Source organism: Penicillium verhagenii, assembly GCF_028828195.1.
Source record: "Penicillium verhagenii strain IBT 33310 chromosome Unknown utg000003l_segment0_segment0, whole genome shotgun sequence".
NCBI lineage: Eukaryota > Fungi > Ascomycota > Eurotiomycetes > Eurotiales > Aspergillaceae > Penicillium > Penicillium verhagenii.
Window position 1 is genome coordinate 2,053,750 of NW_026643167.1, and position 13,450 is coordinate 2,067,199.

At 47.0% G+C, this 13,450-nt stretch overlaps 4 protein-coding genes across 4 annotated transcripts; 3 read left to right on the forward strand and 1 right to left on the reverse strand.

Annotated features, from left to right (window-relative positions):
- Positions 1-3,995: 3,995 nt before the first annotated feature.
- Positions 3,996-6,508, forward strand: optD (uncharacterized protein; the record flags this gene model as incomplete). Its single annotated transcript, XM_057161553.1, has 4 exons — positions 3,996-4,158; positions 4,227-6,077; positions 6,146-6,238; positions 6,306-6,508. The coding sequence occupies 4 exons, from the start codon at positions 3,996-3,998 to the stop codon at positions 6,506-6,508; spliced, it is 2,310 nt and encodes a 769-aa protein (XP_057024838.1).
- A 338-nt stretch (positions 6,509-6,846) lies between these two features.
- On the reverse strand, positions 6,847-8,391 carry N7466_002156 (uncharacterized protein; the record flags this gene model as incomplete). The annotated part of the gene is made up of 2 exons (XM_057161554.1): positions 6,847-8,140; positions 8,279-8,391. The coding sequence occupies 2 exons, from the start codon at positions 8,389-8,391 to the stop codon at positions 6,847-6,849; spliced, it is 1,407 nt and encodes a 468-aa protein (XP_057024839.1).
- Positions 8,392-9,007: 616 nt separating this feature from the next.
- Positions 9,008-10,550, forward strand: N7466_002157 (GDP-Man:Man(1)GlcNAc(2)-PP-dolichol alpha-1,3-mannosyltransferase; the record flags this gene model as incomplete). The annotated part of the gene is made up of 2 exons (XM_057161555.1): positions 9,008-9,863; positions 9,940-10,550. The coding sequence occupies 2 exons, from the start codon at positions 9,008-9,010 to the stop codon at positions 10,548-10,550; spliced, it is 1,467 nt and encodes a 488-aa protein (XP_057024840.1).
- A 424-nt stretch (positions 10,551-10,974) lies between these two features.
- N7466_002158 (uncharacterized protein) lies at positions 10,975-13,065 on the forward strand (the record flags this gene model as incomplete). The annotated part of the gene is made up of 2 exons (XM_057161556.1): positions 10,975-12,867; positions 12,955-13,065. 2 exons carry the CDS (start codon positions 10,975-10,977, stop codon positions 13,063-13,065), a joined length of 2,004 nt encoding a protein of 667 aa, XP_057024841.1.
- Positions 13,066-13,450: the final 385 nt, after the last annotated feature.

A 13,450-nucleotide genomic window follows, 5' to 3' on the forward strand; every position in this document is an offset into this window, starting at 1 on the left:
GAGATTAGAAGAGGCTAAAAAGCACGTGCATACTTAATAGGCTTTGCATAATCACGAGATTGAGAAATCAAAAGTAGCATAAGTAACATACCTGAGCAAGTTTTGGTCACCACTCGTTAAGAAAAACATAACTGACTCAATGTATTGATGATTGTATCAGTCTGTTTTTCATCTGTATCGAAACGTAAGAGGCGGTGCCGTCAAATACGGGACCACACAGCCACAGAGCCTCTGGCTCAGCCACACTGTATTTGTTACTCATACATCATTACATGAAAATACCAGGCATATTTTTCAATTCAGTATGTCGACATTTTACGTTTGCATGTACAAGAGCCAGGCCATACAAAATCATCTCTTGGGTTCTTGAGGCTCTTGACGTGAACTGTGAGATATATATTTGTTGAAGAGGTATGGTATTCCACCAAATTAATCAATTTGACTCAGTCTATAATTGTTATTGGTTGCCTGGTTGGGATGGGAAAATGACCGAGATTTCTGGGAAATAGTGGTTCCTGGGGCTGTGCGGTAAGGGTCAGATGATCTATTTCCAGGAGCTTTTGGGATCCTAGGAAGGTGAAGTCGACATCTGGATTCCTAGATCTGCATATTTCTGGGATTGAGGAATAGAACTGTATGGTATTATTAGAAGGTCAAGTCTATGATTAAATATAAAACAAATATGAGCCTTATAGTAATCAGACCTGGGATCGGATGATGAAGCCTGTCGATCGGATGAAAATAAGAAATTCTGCGCATATCTTAAATAAAGTCTCATAATAGTTGACTATAGTTTCTGTTCGACTGAACAAAGCATATTGACTAAATTATAAAGCTTGTCGATCGGAAGAAGATCAAGAAATTCTGCGCATATTCTAATAAAGTCTTATAATACTATAGGATAATGAAGCCTGTCGATTGGATGAAAACAATAAATTATACATATATTTTGAATAAAGTCATATAATACTATAGTCTCTGGTCAACTAAAAGAGTCTGTCGACTAAACTAAAAACCTGTCGGTCGGACGACAAAACCTCTAGTCCTAAGGAATCATGCGCATATCCTAAATAAAGTCTTATGATACTATAGTTTCTGCTCAACTAAAAGAGTCTGTCGACTAAACTAAAAACCTGTCGGTCGGACGACAAAACCTCTAGTCCTAAGGAATCATGCGCATATCCTAAATAAAGTCTTATGATACTATAGTTTCTGCTCAACTAAAAGAGTCTGTCGACTAAACTAAAAACCTGTCGATCGGACGACAAAACCTCTAGTCCTAAGAAATCATGCGCATATCCTTACAAAGTCTTATATTAGTGAAATCTTGTCCGATCGATTTGAAGAGATAAACTATGCACATGGCCTAAGAAATCTATATTAACTATGAATTCCGCTCACCCGATCGAATCATATGAGGGAAAAACCATGTGCATAACCTAACAAACTTATACAAGCCCTGGTATCAATGGACCGTCAGTTAGTCATGAATGCATACATCCTTAGATGACAAAGAGGAACAGTGTACCCTGAGTAGTACTTGAGCAGAGTACATAATAGGTACTTGGGATGGGTACATACTGTGTACTCGAGACGAGTACCTAATTGCATATCGCGCGGTAGTATCGCACCTCCCAAGGCTTTCTTTCAGCTGCCAACCTTGTAGGGGTGAAGCCCGAGGGGAGTTCATCAAGTAGTCATTGCAATTCACACAAGATGCCTCCATATTTGAGGCATTGATACCGCATGCGTATATTGAAGTACCTAAATGTGATATCGAATTGTGGTGCTTAAATACCAACCCTCAAGCCTCAGTTGTTTACCACTCTATGAAGGTGCGGCCTCGGTGTTCATGAAGCGTATATTCTAAGCCCTTCCCTTCCTCTTTCTTCTACATCTCGGAGTGACCTAGCTTCAATTCTGAAGCATTTCAAACCGCAGACGCATCATCGATACGGATATCTCAAGCGCTGCTATCTGGTTTGCGCCTTAGCTGTGCGCGCAATACACAGCCTCCACCCGTGGACCTGGATTATCTTCGGTTCCAATGTTAGGCCTCGTCTGCCCACCTGGGCAGGTGGTGGACTTTGCTTGATCCTTCCCCCCTTCCCCCGAGAGCGGTTTCAGCTCCTTGGGGTTCTACAGTGCCCCGTGAAGTTTCTGTTGGAGATTGTGAACCATGTGATGTATCATGTCACATGGTCTGCTCCTAGATGCTCCAGCGCGTGGGTTGGTTTTGTGTGCGAGAGGGTTAGGGTTGTAGTTAGTTTAGGGAAGTGAGAGCTTCTCTCTCATTCCTTCCTTCCTTCCTCCCTTTCTCCTCTCCATCCCGCTCAGTAGAAGAAAACCAATGCAGTTGTTTCTTCTCCTCTTTCTCCTTCTTTCTCTCCTCATTACCATTCGTTTCTTCCCCAGAACCTCATCGACATCGAGGTTCTGACAGTTTCCACGGTACCTCGGGGCACATTGATATCCACAATTGCATTTTCAAAGTTCGATGCGTCGTCGTTTTTTCTTTCAAATGTTGACATGAAACTGAATCGTAAGCGTATTTCCATCTTGATGCGAACTGGTCATTGCAATGCGCGTCTTCAGCCCTCTGATTGAACCTCGAACGATCAGATGAAAAGACAACTCATGCGCATATCCTGAAAAGCCTTGGAACCTATACTAGCTAGGCCAAGTAAAAAAAATAAAAAAAATATGAGTTGCCTCCACGCGGGATTGAACCACGGACCTCTTGATATCGTTTGTACAAGCTGATTTATTTGTTAGTGGGCTATTGAGTAATGCAACGATTCACAGAGCACTTACTCAAGCGCTCTACCACTGAGCTATAGAGGCGAATATATGAGCATGTCTATCCTGCCAAGTGTCCATCAGGATCTATGTTATATTCCGTTTGTGGAGCCTTTGCATAAGTACGAGAATATAACGTTCGACTTAGGCCAGTGCTCTGGAGGACGCAGTCACCTAACTTAGTTCAAATCCAACGTGTTGAACGAGAGATAGTGGTTATTTGACACAAATTACAGCATCCACAGGCGATTTCGCTACTTGATCTGCCTAAAGAATCACCGTAGTGAAGACTTCAATGTTGGCTGCAAGAATTGAAGGAACTTGAAGCTACGGAGTAAAATATCACGAATCACAAGATTAAAGATGTCTCTTTTGTCCCAGGTTTGAATTAGCGTGTCAATGATAAAGAAAAAAAAGATTGTTGGTGCCTCTCGCATACCAATGGCGATCGCTACTGTAGCAACACGACTGCGACAGGACAGGGGCAATTGTTCGTGCTGCCGGGGATATCCCTAATTCGTTGTAGTGGGAAACGAATGCGCTAGTCACGCGTCGACTAGCGGTGGACGCGTTTCCCGTTAAGGCCGTTGTTCGAGTTAGCGGATGTAAAGATTGGTGCAAGGTATTAAGCCAAGATTTCACTAACGCTGATACGTTTGACACCAATGGATGCTTTGCCACTGGTAGCTGCCTCTTATCTGCGTCGGCAAAATTCTTGTTGATAAGGCCAGTCAGGAATCAAGGATGCAGGCTTTATCGCTTTATCGGTTTATCAGTAGACAAGTCACAATAGTTCAATTGTTAGTCACCGCTTACAATAATCCTTGTTCCTCGACTACCTTAATTGCACCCTGGTGATATTAATACTGCACTTCAGTGGTTGAAAAGAGATACTCGCGTCTGTAAATTCTGATCATTACTTCTGTCGGACAGTCCGATGAAAATCACTTCACTTCAAGATCCAGAAGCGGGGTTCGACTTGCTATCTTGAGCCAAGCTCGCCTTTCTCCACTTGCGATCAACGGCCTCCTGTCCACTTCTTATCTTTCCCCGCGTTACGAATGCACTAGACAAGAATCTCGCCCGATGTCGAAGCCAAGAACAATAAAGAGATCCCTGCGCCGCAAGGCCCGAGCAGGCAGTCCGGCATTCTTTTTCAATTGCAGCCAAGTCGCGCAGAAAGGGTGACATACATCATGGACATCAAAGAGGCCAAGACTGAAACAGTCAGGCCTGCGTCTGACAATGCGGACGAGGAAGTTGGCGAAGGACGCCTCGACAAGGTTGAGCTTGATTCTGATAACCAAGATGAGAATGTCGAATACAGCTATGAATCCAACCGATCTCCATTTCCCGAAGGTCTGCGCATGTCCATTCAATGTTGTTTTGTTTATTTGGTTATGTCGTGATTTTAATATTTCAAAAAGTGAGAGCTGTTGTCCCCGAGACCGACGATCCCACAATGCCCGTCAATACTGTCCGAATGTGGGTGCTTGGAGTTCTGTTTACGATGTTGGGGTCGGGAATCAATCAATTCTTCTCGCTGCGATATCCATCAGTCCATATCGTCGCCCTTGTTGCAGAGCTCTTGGCCTACCCCCTCGGTGTTTTCCTCGCCAAAACTCTACCCCTCGTCACGATTCCCCTTGGGCCCTTGGGATCATTTGTGCTCAATCCCGATCGTCATTTCAATATCAAGGAGCATGCCTTGATTGTCATCATGAGCAATGTCTCATTTGGATATGCCACGGCCGATGCCACAAATATCATCCAAGCTTCTAGTAAAGCATTTTATAACTTTGACCTGAAGCCCGGCTTCTATGTGATGATTGTTCTCTGTGCACAACTGCTTGGTTTTGGAGTTGCTGGTCTGACTGCTCCGTGGTTGGTCGAGCCTGCCCGAATCATCTGGCCGGGAGTGTTATCCAACTGTGCCATGCTAGAAACGCTGCATTCGCGAGCCAACACCGTTGCCAATGGATGGCGCATCTCTCGCTTGCGGTTCTTTTTATACATCACCGCCGGCGGGTTTGTCTGGTACTTTTTCCCAGGCTTGATATTCACTGCCCTCTCATACTTCACTTGGGTCTGCTGGATTGCGCCCAAGAATGTCATTGTCAACCAGCTTTTTGGCATGCAGACTGGTCTAGGCCTTAGCCCTATCACATTTGACTGGAGCCAAATTGCATACAACACCAATCCACTTCTATCACCCTCGTGGGCAGCTCTCAACGTCTTTGCTGGATTCGCTGTTTGCTTCTGGATCGTGGTTCCAATTCTCTACTACAAGAACACGTGGTTCACAGCATACCTTCCACTTATGACTGCCGATGTCTATGACCGAACTGGTGCAGTTTACGACACGGCCCGTGTCATTTCATCCAGTAACACGCTGGATGTAGAAGCTTACCGCAACTACTCACCACCATATCTCGGTGCAACATTTGCATTCGTATACGGTCTCTCATTTGCCTCGATTACGTCCGTGCTATCACACATTGGCATCTGGCATGCCCGCGATCTCTGGGACGCGATGAAGGGTCGAAACAAGCTCGATATCCACGCACGCCTTGTTCGCGCTTCGTACCGCCGTACACCATGGTGGTGGTACGCATGTATCATCGTCATTATCATGGCCATGTCTATTGCTATGGTTGAGGTCTACGAAACTAAGCTCCCCGTTTATGGTGTCTTCCTAGGCTTGATCATTCCCGCCATCTATATGGTCCCGTGTGGCATTGTGCAGGGTATCACGAACGTTGACGCAAATCAGCTCAATGTTCTCGCCGAGTTCATGGGCGGGTATCTGTTCGAAGGCAAGCCGCTGGCAAACATGATTTTCAAGATCTTGTCGACAGATGTCGTTGGCCAAGGCGTTTACTTTGCCATGGATATGAAGCTCGGACATTATCTCAAGGTGCCCCCGCGGACCACTTTCTTCGCTCAGGGTATCGCTACAATTCTCGGTGCCCTGACGCAGGCCGGTGTGACGATTTGGATGCTTGGCAACATTGATGGAATCTGCGAAACTGACCAGGTAGACAGCTTTACCTGTCCCAATGGCAGAACAGTGTACTCGTCGTCGGTGATTTGGGGTCTTGTTGGACCAAGTCGGCTTTATTCCGCCGGGAAGCTATATTCAGGCCTTTTGCATTTCTTCTGGATTGGGCTGCTCGCCCCGTTCATTACTTACTTTATGTACCGCTGGACTCGAAACCGCTTCTGGAAGCTTATTAATTGGCCCTTGATCTTTGTGGGAACTTATAATGTCCCACCAGGTATGTTTAAAGCCTTGATATTTTGAAACCCTGAGAGTTATTTGAGCATCCCCAGCTGACTCTCGCAGCGACCGGAATTAATTATTCCAGCTGGGCCCTCGTCAACTTTCTCTTCAATCACCTGATACGCCGTCGCTTCTTTTCTTGGTGGACCAAATATAGTTCGTTATCCCTAATCCCACGCTTTAATGCTTTCCATGAGCAAGACCACTAACTCTAGCACTTTAGACTATATTCTGGCCGCTGCACTCGACACTGGTCTTGCACTTAGCGGCATTGTGATCTTCTTCTGCATATCGTACCCCGGTGCCACTTTCCCGGACTGGTGGGGCAATACAGTTTACCTGAATACTGCTGATGCAGACGGTGTTTCGTGGCTCAAGATGCCATCAGTTGGGTATTTTGGTCCTGCTAACGGAACATGGACCTGAGCTGGGGTCCGCGACCTCAGCGCTTCAGTCAAATACCACTCTACAATGTCTTGAAATTCAGACATTAAACCCGCATGTACGGACCTGTACATTGATATATTCAAAATTTTGTTTCGTCAAAATCTTCGAACAGACTAGTAGGTATATGTGCATACACAACCAGTTTATAACTATAATATCTAACCTTGAATGTTGGAACCTTGGTATTCAAATGTCAAATTATGGATTTTCAAAACTTGGACCAACTAACATTGGGAAATTGAATTCAAATTCTTGGCACAGCTACTAGCACTTGAGCTTTTTTGCCTATGTAGTTGGACAACTCATTATTAATTTAATCATACTTTCCATGATCGTGTTTTGCCGGTGATTGCCTCGATCCGAACCCATAGCGTGGCCATGCTTGCCGCAAAGAGCAACATACCAACAGTGACGCTAGCTCTCCAGTAGACTGAGACAGAGGACAGTGCTGATTGTCCCGGAAGCAATAATCCTGTTAACGGTGTTCCTAACAAGGCTCCCATGCCTCGGATGAGGTATAGAGCACCGTTCACGGAAGTGAAGTGCTGCACGCCAAATAGCTCAATCAAGCTCGCGGGGAACAGAGAGATATAGGCACTACCAAAGGTCCCGTAAAAAATTGTGAAGAAAATAAACAAGACCTCTCCAGCGGTCATGGAAATAGTCGTACCGGCAAAAGTAGCTGGAAGCCACAGCGCGAAAACAGAGATGGCACTTAACACGGTTGTAGTGTACAGCACGTTTAAACGACCAAGTTTGTCGGCCGCATAACCGATCACAATACGGGAGATAAAGTTCGCCGCGTTGCTAATAGTGATAAAGTTGTCCGCCATCCGATCGCTGTATCCCAGAGACCGCGCAAAAGCGGCATAGAAAAACAAAGGTGTCGAGTACCCAGCAGACTGCAAGAAGCAACCTAACGCCTGCGCGACAAACTTCTTTGACTTGGCAACCTCCCAGTTGATTAGTGGAACTTTCATCCATCCAGTTTTCTTCGAAATGCCGGCATTCTGTTCATGAAGTTTTTCTTGGAACTTTGGTTCCCATTTCAATGCGTATCCGGAGATGGGCACGAAGAGGACATTCAGGCACCCGGATATGCGTAGCGCATTCCGAAATCCGATTTCCGCGGTGATAGCTCTTAGTACAGGTGGCCAAACCATACCACCACAAGCGGAACCAGAAATGACAATTCCCATGGCCAGACCACGCCGTTTGTTAAACCAAGTTGGACTGACGGACATGGTTGGCACGTAGGCCATACAGGTGCCGAGGCCAACGAGGACACCGTGGGTGAGCTGGAACTCCCAGATAGACTCGCTCAAACTGGCAAGGATACATCCAAGACCGAAGACGACACCTCCGGCCATGATTATGGGCTGGGGTCCGTAAAGCTTGGCCCAGGCGCTAACAAATGGCCCACCCATTGACATCAGCGCAATGGATAATGTACCGATGAGACTGATGATTGAGGACGATGTCCCTGTAAACGGATTACCGGATTCTTTGGCCATTTCTTCATAGATTGCCTGGTATACTCCGAATGAGAAAACAATACCGCAGGTCATGAACATTGTCATGAAGCCAGCAGCCACGACCAGGACATGGTGACTGTATTGAGTTAGTATACAATGTACCTTGTGGAGAATTCCGATGGAGAAATTCTAGAAGAAAAAAAGAAAGAAAAAAAAACATGGACTTGGAAAGCTTGGCAAAGCTTGTTGTTTGATGTAGGTTGTAGACACTTACAAATTCGATGGTGCCGGAGTTGAGTTTTCCTGCGACTCATTTTGCGCCGGGATTGGATCCAGCGGGGCCGCAGGCTCTGTTTTGGTGGCCTCAGAAGTCTTTGACTCTATCATAATGATGGTGTGTCACTCCTGCGAGCACAGGGAGGGTAAGAGAAGAAAAATAAAATTGAACATTTTCACATTTTCATCGAGGTCAAAGATCACGGCAACGACGGCATCTTTTCCCATCCGACTGTTCTGATAATTGGGTTGTGGAGAACCTCCAACTTCCCCAGAGTTAAGTAACATGCGGCCATAGCCGAACCAGTTGCCGTTTTAGGGCATCCTTGAACATGGGTCTTGTTGGAGTTGGAGTCGCATGCTTGTTATTGGAGAAATCGGCAGTTGTTGGCTGGTTCATTAGGCGATTTGGCGGCACTGAGAATACCCGGCCAAAAAACGGTGGCTTGTCCGAACATCTGAACAGATCAAATGCTCAACAAGACCAGCTTAGGTATGAGGAAAAGAGAAGTAGTGGAGAAGTTTAGACGAAGAGCAATGCAAGCAGTCGTTCCTTCCTTTTGAATTTCTTTTCGGTATAGAAATGAGCCCCGCATCTGCAACTGAAGGAAAGCACGCTGCACAGTGCACCGTTTTGCTCGTCATGTGATGACGTACACCCACGTGTTCTTTATCTCATGAAGCTATCGTGTTCTCCATCAATTCAACATCCACAAGAAAAACAAACATGGCGGGTCTTGCACCCTCGAATGTGGTCATTGTCCACCCGGACCTGGGAATAGGCGGTGCCGAGCGACTTATCATCGATGTGGCTCTAGCTCTTCAAAACCGAGGCCACCGCGTGACCATCTACACCTCCCACCGCGACAAGAACCACTGCTTCGACGAAGCCCGCGATGGCACGCTGGACGTCCGTGTCCGCGGAAACACCATATTTCCAGCCCATGTCTTCGGTCGACTCCACATTTTCATGGCCGCCTTGCGCCAACTACACCTGACCTTGTCGCTTCTTTCGGAAATGGGATCGAGGGATACGTTCAACCTCACAACATCGGACAACAAGACCGGGGGAAAGAATGAAACCCAGAATGACATATTTATTGTCGATCAACTCCCCGCATGCGTACCTTTTCTCAAGACCTTTGGCCGGGCCCAAAAATCCCAGTGCCAACGAATCCTATTCTATTGCCATTTCCCCGATCAATTGCTTGCGCGTCGCAATGAAGGGGGCTCCCTTCTTCGGCTAGCTAAGCAACTATACAGATTCCCATTTGATTGGTTTGAAGGTTGGGCAATGAGCGCGTCTGATCGGGTTGTTGCGAACTCGAAATTCTCGCGCGGGGTTGTGCGACAGGTCTTTGGGGCGGACAAACTGGGAGATGTCGAAGTTGTTTATCCATGCGTGGATACGGATGAGAAGGCTATAGCCCCGGAAGCAAAGTCTGCAGGGCCTCTTTGGGGCGGAAAGAAGATTTTACTGAGCATCAACCGCTTCGAGCGGAAAAAGGACATGGCTCTGGCCATTCGGGCATACAATGAATTGGGCGCGGAGAAGAGGAGAGGAACTCGGTTGGTAATTGCTGGTGAGTCTTTTTTTTTTATTTTTTCTTAACATGGCCTTCATATTGAATCCCCTCGCGCTAATCTTGATTTACCTAGGCGGTTATGACAATCGTGTCCAAGAAAATGTACAATACCACCAAGAACTCGATACTCTGGCGACCGGCCTCGGACTACAGACCGCAACCGCCAAGACTGTCCCTTCAGCGCTTGCTATCCCCGATGACATAGATGTCCTATTCCTCCTTTCCGTCCCCACCACCTTCAAAGATACCCTACTAGTACAGTCAAAGTTGCTCCTCTATACCCCGATCAATGAGCATTTCGGCATTGTTCCCGTTGAGGCGATGCGCGTTGGTCTCCCTGTTCTAGCCTCAAATACGGGTGGTCCTTTGGAAACAATCGTTGAGGGCGAAACGGGCTGGCTCCGAGACGCACATGCTGTTAATGAGTGGACGGCTGTCATGGACCAAGTTCTCAATAAATTGAGCCCGCAACAAGTTGACAAGATGGCTACAGCTGGTAAAATAAGAGCCGACCGTGAATTCTCACTCAGAGCGATGGGAGATCGACTAGAAGAAGAGATCTCCACCATGCTTTCAGCCGAGCGTCGTCCGTTTGATGGGTGGATGCAGGTGTTTGTCGGACTTGCTCTCATTATGGCATTCCTTGCGAACGTAGGCCTGTTTGTGTTCCACATGTCCATATGATTTAGTATAGTTGTTTCAATTCCAATACCCCTGTCGTCCCTTGACTTAGTTCCCACAAATCCGTCATAGCATGACCATACATTTTGTCAAATCAGTATGTTCTTATCAATATAAACCAAACACTCACTCATAGACTATGCATTTGACTAATCTCTAGGGATCAAGCCGAGATTTCCAAGGTTATTCAACACCTGGAAGAAAAGTAAACAATACTACTAGTAGCTATGTACTAGTATCTCACAGTAAGCGGGGCTAATTCAATTGATCTACTAGTATGTAACCACCACTACTAGTAGCAAATGCGGCATGCGCGATAAGATCACGATAACGTCACGTGCCTACGTGACGTCGCGTTTCGCGACGGCGTTATCACACTTCTTCATGCTACTAATACATAGTAGAATTTATTTTATTGTCTTTCAAAATGCAAAACATCATTGATCTGATTTCTTCCGATCCTCCAATTCCTGAAAATCTACCACAACATGCAACATCCTCCATCTTCAACCTCCCCCAACGTTCATCCCGCTTGGGACTGATTTCTTCAGACTTGATCGACGCTTCATTTGGTGCCCACGATGAGACCGAGATACCCGCCAAGAAGAGGAGAATACTCCCTGAGCGTCAATCCCCTCCTCGATGCGCCGATTTCGCGTTGGGATCCCACGAATCCGCATTTCCAAGCTCAATTCCCACGACGTTATTTTCAGACGACGAATTTTGTCCTGCACCCTCGCGACCCGCTACATCGAACAAGCAACCAGGGCCAAACGTGGACGATTCAGATCCTTTTGTTTTCACATCCCCAGTAGCTCGCCCGCTTCGACCCAAACCAATGCTCTCCAACTCAAATAACCGAATCCACTCCGCCCCTCCCCCACCAACATCTCATAACCGACACCCCCCGCAACAGGACATTATTACACTCTCTGACGATGATGGTCAATTCCCTAAGCCAGTCGGAACCTTGGCATCGGGCACGCAGGACAGCATAGACGAGTTTAGTGATCCATTCTCCATCCCGGGGTTTACAGATACAATCGAGACTAGCGAAGCTCCTAAAAAGGCGATTTTTTCTAGCACGACGGCAGAGTTGCTCTTTTCTCTTCGCGCAAAAGAAAAACCTACGAGTGCAAAGAAGGTGTCGAGGATAGGCATTCGGAAAAACAAGAGTTCTGGAGGGGGTACGGCGGGGGATTGGAACCTTTCTGATGAGATCGACGAGCCTGCTGAACCAAGGCGTCCAGCAAGGAAGTCCAGCAAAATGACGCCCGAAGAGAAAGAAGCAAAGGTAAATGCCCGGGCCGAAGCAAAAGCACAAAAGGATCGGGAGCGAGAGCTCGAAAAGGAACGAAAAGCGAAAATAAGAGAAGAGAAAGCAAGGCAGAAGCAGGTGGCAGCTGATATCTCTGAGGTGAATAAACGCAAGGTCGACAAGAAGGATTCGACACCAGAGATGATAATTCATATTGCATCTTCACTGGAGGAAGGCAGTGTGGGTATCCAGACCATTGAGTTCATGAAGCGATTGGGAGTGGAGCGCAAGTTCTTTGCTAGCACCATTCCTAATCTGATCAAATGGAGCCGAACGATCAAAGCTAATTACAATGAGGCGGCCGGTCACTGGGAGCCATGCCCTTTGCGGATTGAAGAAGAAAAGCATGTTCTCTGTCTGGTGCCGGCGCAAGACTTTGTTGATATGGTGATTTCTTCCCCCGATAGTGAGGAAGAAGATACCTTGGAACTCCATGTTCTCAAAATTCGGAGCGCATACCCCAACCATAAACCCATCTATCTCATCGAAGGACTTACTGCCTGGATGCGGAAGAACCGAAACTCGAGAAACAGGGCTTACCAGGCGGAAGTACTCCGTCAATTTGATGAGCCAGTTCCTGAACCCCCCACCACCGGCCGTGCGCGCGGCCGGAAACCGAAGAACAAGCCCGAAACCACACCCCCCGTTGATGACGATACGATTGAAGATGCCCTCCTCACGCTTCAAGTAACATATTCATGTCTTATTCACCACACCAATGCGCCGGGGGAGTCAGCGGAATGGATCAAGAACTTCACCGAACACATTTCGACAATCCCCTACCGACAGGAAATGATGGACGGCAATGATGCAGCGTTCTGCATGGATGTGGGTCAAGTCAAATCCGGTGAAGATAACTCGGATACTTTTGTCAAGATGCTCCAGGAAATCAACCGTGTGACCGCGTCCATGTCGTACGGTATTGCTGGCCAGTATCCGTGCGTGACAGACCTGATCCGTGGGATGCGCATGCATGGACCCACGACACTCGAGGATGTTAGGGTATGCAGATTTCTTCCGTTCATGGCCCGTCCCTTTCCCGTTCATTTTAATTGCGCTGGTGAAACTCTGCTGATCCTCTCGTTCTAGAAATCTGCAAACAAGAATGGTGCATTGACGGACTCGAGGGTCGGCCCCGCCACCAGTAAGAGGCTGTACAAGGTATTTACCGGACTTGATCCGACATCGACCGATGTCTAGTTTCTAATTCGGGAGATACCCCTTGTGTTCCGACTTGATGATATTCCTGGCTTGACAATTGTTTTCCCCCTCCATCCCTTTGCCCTACTGTGTAATATCTATCTAGTTATTATTGTTCTTAGCTTGGGATCAATTGACTTGCCCTCGAATGCCCGTCCAGAGAGAAAAAAAATATCCCAACAAACGCTTAGGCCAGGGGCATTGGTAATGGAACCCCTAATTTTGCTGCCTGGTTATCCATTTACCACCAAGTGGAGTATAGTGGAGCTTTTGAAAGGCGACAAGTTGTGGTTTCTTTGCCGAGCCCCCGGCAAAGTTGCTTAACAAAGCTTGGTTTTGCCCCATAGGGCTGTAAGGCGAACCCTACACTGTGTACTCCGGATGC